Source organism: Mauremys mutica, chromosome 12, assembly GCF_020497125.1.
Source record: "Mauremys mutica isolate MM-2020 ecotype Southern chromosome 12, ASM2049712v1, whole genome shotgun sequence".
NCBI lineage: Eukaryota > Metazoa > Chordata > Testudines > Geoemydidae > Mauremys > Mauremys mutica.
In genome coordinates this window covers 17614818-17625537 of record NC_059083.1, presented here as the reverse complement: position 1 = coordinate 17625537, position 10720 = coordinate 17614818, and the positions used below count along the sequence as shown (strand labels likewise).

Below are 10720 nucleotides of genomic sequence, written 5' to 3'. Positions count from 1 at the left end.
CTAGGTCTCTTAGGCTGCACGGAGAGAAAACTTAATCCTCCTCTCCTCCCAGATAACAATGCAAAGTATAGGGGGTAACTGGAAATGCCATCTATACTGAGCATGCTGCAGCCCCTCGGAGCCCCTATGCACTGACCAGACTGAATGTGCACAGTGCTCGAATTATAGGGGGGGAAAGTAGGGGGACCCTTAATGAAAGGAAACTCCCTCACCTGTTAACTCCCATCTGCTGGCCCTGCCTCCTCCCCTACCCATAACTGTCCCCACTTGCCTCCACTATTTAATGCTCCACCTTCTTCCCCTGCCTCCACTATCCATTACCTCTACCTGGAGGAAGGAGGGGGGGGGGCGAGAGCCCCTCTGGGCTCCGTCTGTGCGCCGAAGCAGAGGGCAAAATTGTATGTTTGTCCAGTGTCCTGACTGAACATCGCTCGGGACACAGGACAAACAAGCAAATATCGGGACAGTCCTGATAAAATCGAGACGTCTGGTCACCCTAAGTGGGTCCACAGTCCTGGATCATCTAGACTTAAGGAACTAAACTCAGCAACAGCTGTTTCTTTCCCCTCCACCACACTCTTCTTTGATCTACACTTTTCTGCAGGAATGTGCATGGTTACATCAATTTGAGATGGAGATATGGATGCTGCAGTAGCTGTCAGGTCACCTGCACTCTGACTAACTGGAAGATCAGGCATCTCCTCACCACTCGCATCCTCACTGGGGCCGGAAGGCTCAGCGTGAACATTTGTGTCTATGTATCTCAGGACAGCTCCTTCCTGCTTAGATAGAAACGCTTCCTTTGCTTGCTTGCTTTTTGGGAATGCTGCCCCAGAGGGACATTTTCTTCTTTCACTCATGACTGCTGTTCTGTGCCAGCTAGAGAGGTTCTCAACACTCAACTGAAGGGGACAAATAAGCAGGCTGGTAGCAGGGTCTGAGTGAGGGAAGATATCAGTGTCTTAAGGGCCTAACTGGCTCCTACTACTTCAGCTGACTGCCTGTTCTCCTCAAGTGGGTTCAGGGAAGCAGCAGGAACCAGGAAGCTCCCTGAGAAGCTGGTGTTAGTCCAGAATCCTGGGGGTGCTCGAGAGGTACATAAGAGGCTCCTCCTCCTCTCTCTCCCTGCAGCTCCTGCTGCTTTCTGTCATTCCCTCTCACCTTTTCTCCTGTCTGCCTGTTATGTCTCTTGTGCCCTCCTTCCTCCGGCACAGCACTCCACCAGCTCTGTGCATCTAGAGCAGAGAGAAAACAGATGCACCAGCAGCAGACACAATGTTCTACACTCTGGGTCCTAGTGGCACCCCCCCCCCACACACAGTCTGGCACTTGAGGCGGCCGCCTCAGTTCACGTCATGGTAAGATCAGCCCTGGAGAAGTGCCCTCAGAGTAACGTGGCCCTTAACTGACAGGTTTAAAGCTATTCTTGGTATTATGTGAGGAGGAACACAAATGCCCATTGGAGGGTGCTGCACAGGCTCCACAGGCCATTATTATTTCTTGCACTAATGTGCAGAGGATATTTCACTAAACCGCGACTCTTCCAGATCACACTCAGAGTCCCCGCTGGCATCGACTCGCTGCAGGGCTTGGAGCAGCTGGGATCCTCATCCTGCTGGGAGCTGTGATAGCCATGGGCGTTTGGGGTAAGCAGTTCCAAATTAATTTGTACAAAATGCAGCACCCTGAAATTTCCTCCCCCCCCCCATACTTCTGAGTCCAACGTTCTTGTGAATAATGTCCTGGACACTTTATCACCACCACAAAGGGAACAATATCACATGAACAAGGTTGAGTCCCCTGTGATCCAGCTCTCACAACTTCACTGTTCAGTGTGCAGGGAAAAGTGGAAGACACCTTACAATTGTACTAAATGTAATTTTCCCTTTCTCTGTCATGTTCTATCTCTCTGGCCCAGTTCTGAATTTGATAGCGACAGTAGGTAATGATTTGTTGTTGCACACACCCTCATTCTCAGTTTGCTGATCCCTATGTAGTAGTAGTCACCACTCATGCTTATGCTGTTCTGAAGTTTCTCAGCTCAAAGGATCTCTGAATTCACTGGAGAACAAGGGTACCAGGGAGACACTCATCCATCAATCCAACTGCTGCACTGGCCTAAAAGATTTCCATTTCCACTTGAAACAATTTGTGTGTGAATCATCTCACAACAACTCAACAGGTAACCTCAGCGCCTTCTCAGCTTCCTGTATTGCAGTGACATCTAGTGGTGAGTTAGGGTAACTCTAAGTGCAGGGGACAAACCACATCAATAAGTGCAATAAATATCCTATTGCTTTACAAACTATGTATAGGGTAGCTGCTATCTGGTAGTGAGTCCTGTTTACTTTCCCCAATGCTTCTGTTGTAAAAAGGTCTTGTGTTATCTTTGGAGAAGCTCTCAAACTTCCATTGTTTGCAACATGCCTTTGAAATATGGGGTGAGGGGAGCCCTCAGGCTGGAGAAACGTGTTTTCTTTGGCCCATGAAATTTCTTCCAGGTTTTGCTGAGATGTGAACTTTGGAAGAGTCGCCATTTCCCACCTTGCTTGTGATGCTCAGGAAAACTGACATAACAGCATGAAAAGTCAGAAGTGCTGAGCTCATCCTGCCACAGCCGCACACCCGGCACTGGGAGCTACCACAGCAGATGGAGATGGATGTGAGGAGAGGGTGACAGCTGGCCCAGGCTCCCCCTCATCTAGCACATGGGCCCAGGAACTTCCATCCATAGAAACACCACATGGGGCAGAAGCTCCTCCTGGGGAGGGAGAGGGAGCTGGCTCTGCTCCCATTGATCATCCAGGCCCATTCCCTGCCTCCTCCCCTGAGGATAACAGACTTTCCCTGTTACCAGCTAGCACTGAGCGGTAGCAGTGTGGTGTGAAGATCCAGGGTGCAAGCCTTGCTGCTGATTCAGGATGGGGCAGTTGTTCCAGTTGCATATAATAGAATTGTTGAATATGGTTTTAAAAAACTAGGACACTAAACACAATTCTGCATTAAGAGAACAGACGGTTACAAAGCCAAGCTCTTGAAAATTAGGAAATGCCAGATTTACAATTACCCACACAACCTTAATTCCGTCCCCATTTGTGTTTGCGGTATGATATGCTCTTTATTGCATGACTACCTACTATTTTTCCTCAGGGCTGTTGCCTCATTCAGTGCACAGGCCTGTTTGGTTCCCATGTCCATGATGGCTCCCCAAGCATCCAGTGCACAGGATGAACCCACAGTCAAGCTGAATTACAGTTGCAAGGGCAAGCCATGAATGTGGCATTTCCAATTCTGACTTTGCAACCTAAATAAAGTTCTTTTAACTCTTGTATATGTAGTATTATCTACTACCCCAACTGCATGCAGCCACCTCTAAGAGGAAATGTAATGGCTGTTATGGAGTACACAGGAACGCTACAGTAGCTGAGGGAAGGAAGTGAAGGAGGATTCCAGTTGAGCCTGACCTGCATTAGCCGGTGCTATTTCAGGACTGAGGACTCACAGCTTCACCAATACCCCTCCCCCCCGGCTTGTAGCACCTGCTGCTTAAATATTAGACCCATCCTCAAACAAAGCCAAGTCATAGCTCTACTGGAAATGTCGAGCCTGAAGGCCTGTGCATGAGCGTGATGCAGTTCAGGACCTTCAGCTCCATTAAACGTTTCCATTTCCCCTCCAGAGGGATCAGGGTGCAAGCTCTGCCCCCCAAACTGGCTGCTGCACAGGGACAAGTGCTACTGGGTGTCTAAAGAAAAAAATCCCTGGGACAAGAGCCGCGATGACTGTTCAAGGAGGAGCTCTCGGCTGCTGGTGATCCGGGACCAGGATGAGATGGTAAATAAAACTTGTCGTGGGGATATGAGCATCACTAGTAACAATTAATCCACAAAACCCCTGTGATGTGGGTCTGTCAGGGTTGCTCTATATCAGGGGTGGCCAAACTCACTGACCCTCTGAGCCGCACACAACAATCTTCAGAGGTTCTAGAGCCAGGTGCTCCTGCCAGGACTCAGGCTTCATCCCTGCGAGGAGAGGGGGGGGGGTCTCAGGGCTTCAGCCCCGCAGGGGGCACAGGCCCCCCCTAGGTTTTTCCCAGGGTTTGCTGGTGCCGCTTGGTCACATGGTGCCGCCGGGCCCTTTCCCTGTACTGGGAGCTGCGGCTGTGGGCAGAGGCAGCGGCAAACAGCTGGGAGCTGCCTCTCCCCATGGAACTAAAGCAGGGGCTCCTCACCGCAGCTCCCAGCGGTTTGGTGTTGCCCCTCCCCATGGAGCTAACACCTGGGAACTGCAGGGTGGGGGCGCTGAGGTGCCTGCGGGGGTTTGACTCAAGCTGTTGGGAGAGGGAACCTTTCAATTGTGCCCCCCCCCACTCTCAGCAGGCACCAGTCACCTGTAGCAGAAGCCCCTAGATCCACCACCCTGCTGCAGGGCAGAAGCCCTGAGCTCCCCCCCAGTCTGGTAGGCAGAGAATGGGCAGTACCTGGGGGGGCGCCGCAAGCCGCACTTTCACTGTAAAAAGTTGCATGTGGCTCACAAGCCACGGTTTGGCCACCCCCTGCTCTACACAGACCCACACACGCTAAAAAGCAAGGAAATGAAAAGCTCAGGCCAGCAACTGCACATAACCTGTGCCCAGCCCCCCCAGCGGTGACACCTCACCGACAGCATGATCCCCCCACCCCACACAGACTGTACCAAGGCCTTAATTCTGCCCCCGTCAGGACAAACTAAATAACTGGCCCACGGTCACAGAGGGAGTCTGGGGAATTGAACCCAGTTCCCAGAGTCTCTAGCTAGCACCTTAACCACTTTAACCCTCCTTCCCCATCACTTCATTCTTCCATGTCATTTACAGACTTTCATTCAAAATGCTACCAAAGGCACAAACCAGCTCTGGCTTGGACTCACTGTTACATCCCCCGCGAGGAAATGGACTTGGGTGGACGGCTCCCTGTTCAATCCAACACTGTGAGTGTTTTTATCCTCTGAAAAAAGAACAGGAGTACTTGTGTCACCTTAAAGACTAACAAATTTATTTTAGCATGAGCTTTCGTGAGCTATAGCTCACTTCTTCGGATGCATAGAAGGGAACACACAGACAGGAGACATTTATACATACAGAGAACATGAAGAGGTGAAAGTATGCATACCAACAGGAAAAGTCTAATCAATTGAGATGAGCTATAAAGTTATCCTCTGAGTCCATGTAAGATGTGCAGCAGGGGGCACAGGGCTGCTGCTTTCCAGCACTGGTGAGAGCAGAGGCTACATGTGAGCGCAAGGGTTGTTAAGTGCTAGGCAGAGTCCTCTTCACAGGGAGAGGAATCCTGAGCCTCATTCAATGGCTTCCACAGCAGTTGGGCTAATCCTGAGGGCTGTTTTTTTTTGTAATATGGACAAGTGTCTTCAGAAATAGGCCAAGGCCAATCAACTGCTACTACAGGATCATGGGCTAGGGAGTGTTTTATCAACTAGGGCTCTATAGGAACAATTCAGTGAGTAAGGAAGAAATTCAAGAGGTGTCGTTTTTAGCAGCTTTGCCTCATTTTCTTGTTCAAAAATTCCAAAGTGATTATTTATTTATTTTGTTTTCCAGGTTCAATGTACAGGATCCTGCTGAAGGGAACAGCTGCGGGATGATAAAACCAGCTGAAATTTATTTTGAAACCTGCACTATTGTATCTAAATGGATTTGTGAAAAATACGCTCTCCAGATATAGACAATGACATTAATTATCTGTATTTTCGCTGTGTGAATGAGAAATCCTTAGTTTCAATCTGTCCCATGAATGATGAATATTGAAGGGGAGCTTCAAAGGGAAACAGTGGGCTTGTGCCCGTGCCCCTCCCCCCTGCTTTTATAACGCGGATAAAGACAGCACAAAAGGCTTTTCTTGCATTTGAAATTCAGGCTCTGTCTGGGCTGGAAGATTATGGTGAAGGGAGAACTAGTGAAGTGACATCACAAGTAGAGCTGGGGGAAACTTTCCACTGAATAGTTTATTTGTCAAAAAATGCAGTTTTGGGTCAAACAAGACTATTCACAAACTGGTGTTGAATTCACTAAATAGATTCAGGCACAATAAAATAATTTTAAAAATCCAGGCTAGGGTCACAAGAGGACTGGAGGAGGAGACAGCAGCTAACCCCATCCAATAGCCAAGTGCTTAGTGCACCAGATTTGAATCCCTTCTCTGGAACACTGCTAATAGATTAGCCCTATATATCCTCAAGATATCTTGAGCAATTTAGTATTATCATTGTCCCTAGCCTCTGTTTGTCAGAGGGTGGTGATGGACGGCAGGAGAGAGATCACTTGATCATTACCTGTTAGGTTCACTCATAGACTTTAAGGTCAGATGGGACCGTTATGATCATCTAGTCTGATCTCCTGCACAATGCAGGCCACAGAATCTCATCCACCCACTTCTATAACAAACCCCTAACCTATGTCTGAGTTATTGAAGTCCTCAAATCGTAGTTTAAAGACCTCAAGGTGCACAGAATCCTCCAGCAAGTGACCCATGCCACATGCTGCAGCGGAAGGCGAAAAACCTCCAGGGCCTCAGCCAATCTGCCCTGGAGGAAAATTCCTTCCCGACCCCAAATATGGCGATCAGCTAAACCCTGAGCATATGGGCAAGACTCACCAGCCAGCACCCAGGAAAGAATTCTCTGTAGTAACTCAGATCCCAACCCATCTAGCATCCCATCACAGACCACTGGGCATACTTACCTGCTGATAATCAAAGATCAATAGCCAAATTAATTGCCAGAATTAGGCTATCCCATCATACCATCCCCTCCATAAACTTATCAAGCTTAGTCTTCAAGCCAGATATGTCTTTTGCCCCCACTACTCCCCTTGGAAGGCTGTTCCAGAACTTCACCCCTCTGATGGTTAGAAACCTTCGTCTAATTTCAAGTCTAAACTTCCTAGTGTCCAGTTTATATCCATTTATTCGTGTCCACATTGGTACTGAGCTTAAATAATTCCTCTCCCTCCCTAATATTTATCCCTCTGATATATTTATAAAGAGCAATCATATCCCCCCTCAGCCTTCTTTTGATTAGGCTAAACAAGCCAAGCTCTTTGAGTCTCCTGTCATAAGACAGGTTTTCCATTCCTCGGATCATCCTAGTAGCCCGTCTCTGTACCTGTTCCAGTTTGAATTCATCCTTCTTAAACATGGGAGACCAGAACTGCACACAGTATTCCAGATGAGGTCTCACCAGTGCCTTGTATAACGGTACTAACACCTCCTTATCTTTGCTGGAAGTACCTCGCCTGATGCATCTTAAAACCGCATTAGCTTTTTTCATGGCCATATCACATTGGCAGCTCATAGTCATCCTGTGATCAACCAATACTCCAAGGTCCTTCTCCTCTGTTACTTCCAACTGATGCGTCCCCAATTTATAACTAAAATTCTTGTTATTAATCCCTAAATGCATGACCTTGCACTTTTCACTATTAAATTTCATCCTAAGTAGTAATAAACTCGATAGTATTCATCACCATGCAATTTTGACCATGCAATTTCCATGCTCCTTTTAGGGCTTATGTCCCACCTTGTTTCAGTTGGTACCAAATTGTGGCGCCATCGGCCATTTTGAAAAAATGTGTGTGTGTGTGTATGTGTTTGACTAGCGGAAGTGTTTGTGCAAGTGTATATTTGTGCTTGGGTACATGGAGAGAAAAAGGTTGAAAGAAGAGAGTGAGAGAGTTTAAAGACGAAAAAGAAATTTTGAGTGAGATTTAGAGAAAAAAGGAAAGAAAGGTTATTGGATGTGATTGAATAAGGAGAGAGGCTGGTGAAGGCAGGTTATTCAAAAATAGAAAGAACTTAAAGAAAAAAGGAAATATTTGTTTTTAAAGGGTTAGTATAAGAAAAAAAGAGTTAAATAATATTGAAAACTAGGTTTAAAAAGGGAAAGGCAAAACCTTATTGGTAAACACATGGTTTAAAAAAGTGAATAAAAAAAGCATTTAAAAACATTAAAAACTAGGTTTAAAAAGGGAATGACGAAGGCAAAGCCTGTTTAGTAAGCACATGGTAAAAAAGTGACTAGAAAAGCATTCAGTATCAGGATAGGTTAAGAAAAAAGAGAGGTTAAAAAGAACAGGGCAAGAAAAGGGAAAAGAGCCCCTCTGCAGAGGGCAAAGATAGACCGCACATGGTTGAGTCAGGGAAAATGAGAGAGAGAGAGAGAGAGAGAATTCTCACCTTTTAAGTCTTTCTGTCCCTGGTTCAGACCCTCAGACTTAGCACCGCCTTTGGATCGGCCCAATCAGAGGTTGTTCTCATAGGCGGCAGGTTATATATTTGTGCAGTGCCCGGGCTCCAGGAATATTCAGGGCCGGGGGCCCTGCTCCAGCAATAGTTGGAGCTGGGTCTCTCCCCCGGCCCTGCCTGGATCGGGCCCTGGCCCCACCAGGTCTCCCCCCGCCGCCGCGACCCTGCCTGGAGCAGGTCTCAGCCCCCGCCCCCCGCGTGTCCCCCCTCTCCCCCTCTTCCGCCATGCCGCGTCGCGTCCCTGCCTGAGAGAAATAAGCACGCGCCTCTCCCCCGCTTGCTCTGTGCTGCTGGAGATCGCTCCGGGCAGAACGGCTGTCTGCTGCCCCAGGGTCCTAGTGCCTGCCCTCCACTAATGGCAAGGCAGGCTGCCCTTACCCTGAGCCTCTCCAATGCCCCAAACCCTCAGCCCCAGCCAGAGCCCTCATCCCCCTGCACCCTAATCCTCAGCCCCAGCCAGAGCCCTCATCCCCCCCGCACCCTGATCCTCAGCCCCAGCCAGAGCCCTCATCCCCCCGCACCCTGATCCTCAGCCCCAGCCCTGAGCCCCCCCGCAGCATGAACCCCTCATCCTCAGCCCCAACCCTCATCCCTCTGCACCCTAATCCTCTGCCCCAGTCCTAAGCCTCCACCCACAGCATGAACCCCTCATCCCCCGCCAGAACCCTCATCCCCTCACACCCTCATCCTCTGCCCCAGCCCTGAGCCCCCCACATCATGAACCCCTCAACCCCACAGCCCTCACCCCACACCCCAAACCTCTGCCCTAGCCCTGAGCCCCCTCCTGCATCATGAACCCCTCATCCCCCAGCCAGAGCCCTCATCCCCCCACATCCCAACCCTCTGCCCTAGCCCTGAGCCCCCCACATCATGAACCCCTCATCCACAGCCCTCACCCCACAGCCCAACCCTCCTCCCTATCCCTGAGCCCCCCTGCATCATGAACCCCTCATCCTCAGCCCCACAGCCCTCACCCTGCACTCCCTCCTATCCCCAAACTCCCTCCCCAGAAGGTGCACCCCCTCCCCCTTCCCACACACCCCTTCCCAACCCCAAACTCCATCCCAAAGCCTGCACCCTTCACCCCCTCCTGTACACCCACCCCCTGCCCCAGCCCAGAGCCTGCACCAAGCACCCAAACTCCATCCCAAAGCCTGCACCCTGCACCCCTCCTGCACCCTAATCCCCAGCCCAGGATCTGCACCCCAGACCTCCCCCACCGAGCCCCCTCCCAGAGCCTTAGGCAGGTGGGGGTGGAGTTTGGGGGTCGGAGTTGGGGGGCGGGTTCTGGGCACCACCAACATTTTTACAAACTTGCCACCCATGCATCTGAAGAAGTGGGTATTCACCCACGAAAGCTCATGCTGCAAAACGTCTGTTAGTCTATAAGGTGCCACAGGACTCTTTGCTGTTGCCACCCATGGTTGTTCTACAGCAGCATCATAGAATTCATTTTCCTGAACCAATCCTAGAGTGCCAAGATTTTAAACAGGAGTCAACTCCCTCCTTCCCCACTTCCCTCTCCCCCCTCCCTTTTAACTGTTTTTAGTCTTATCTAAAGAAACAGACCCTCAGCATTTTTTTTGCCATGTAGCCCTTTTACAGAGCGGTTTTTATAAAAGTTAAAACCATAAGCTTTTAGTAACACACCATTTTTTAAAGTTTCCCCCTAGGTTATAGACTAACAGGTGTTATTTTTAGTAAACACAATGTGAAATAGGCTTTTGCAGCAAAGCTCCTGTTAGCAAAGCAGCCTCTGTGAGTCAGGGGATCACAGAGAAGGAGTTTGCTTCTTTACCTGCTTTTTAACAAACACATTTTAAAGTTACATTAAGTTTTGCAAAGGGATAATGACTTGAAAAGACAAACCTAAGACACATCCCTTTTGTATGTGTTGTCATAAAAATGTGTTGTCATAAAAAAAAAAGCAGGCAGAAGCACCCCAGGTTTTTAGTAACAGACAGTTTATAAACCCCTTATTTTGTAAACCATTGAATTAGAAAGAAGAAGATTGCTTCTTCCCCCACTTTTTAACAAAGAAAGGTGAAAGTCTTGAAAAGGTATAAACACTTGAAAAGACATGCCTAAATGAAGACACGTTTCTTTATTTAACTCCCTTGGCATAAGTGTTTCAATGAAAAAGAACAGGCAGAAACACCTGGTTTTAAACCCCAGGTTTTTAGTAAAAGACAGGTTACATACCCCTTATTTTGTAAACCAGTGGATTAGAAAGACAAAGAAGCAAAGCGCCTGTTAGCAAAGCAGCCTCTGTGTCAGTGGATCAGAGATAAGAAGGCTGCTTCTTTCCCAAACTTTTTAACAAGCAAGTTAAAGTTACATTGAAAAGACAAACCTAAGACACACTCCTTTTGTATGTGTTGTAATAAAAAAAAAAGAAAGAGCTGGCAGAAGTACCCTAGGCT

At 48.6% G+C, this 10720-nt stretch overlaps 1 protein-coding gene across 1 annotated transcript; it reads left to right on the top strand.

Annotated features, from left to right (window-relative positions):
* The first annotated feature begins 1402 nt into the window (after positions 1-1402).
* LOC123346315 (killer cell lectin-like receptor subfamily F member 1) lies at positions 1403-5720 on the top strand. The gene is made up of 5 exons (XM_044983654.1): positions 1403-1646; positions 2033-2182; positions 3680-3834; positions 4856-4968; positions 5597-5720. The coding sequence occupies exons 1-5, from the start codon at positions 1634-1636 to the stop codon at positions 5718-5720; spliced, it is 555 nt and encodes a 184-aa protein (XP_044839589.1). The 5' UTR covers positions 1403-1633.
* Positions 5721-10720: the final 5000 nt, after the last annotated feature.

What these genes read in the sequence shown, in the direction of transcription:
- LOC123346315 (XM_044983654.1), top strand. An exon ending in ATCTCACAACAACTCAACAG is followed by an intron (nt 2,183 to 3,679) that starts GTAACCTCAGCG and finishes TTTCCCCTCCAG; the next exon opens with AGGGATCAGGGTGCAAGCTC. An exon ending in TCCCTGTTCAATCCAACACT is followed by an intron (nt 4,969 to 5,596) that starts GTGAGTGTTTTT and finishes TTTGTTTTCCAG; the next exon opens with GTTCAATGTACAGGATCCTG.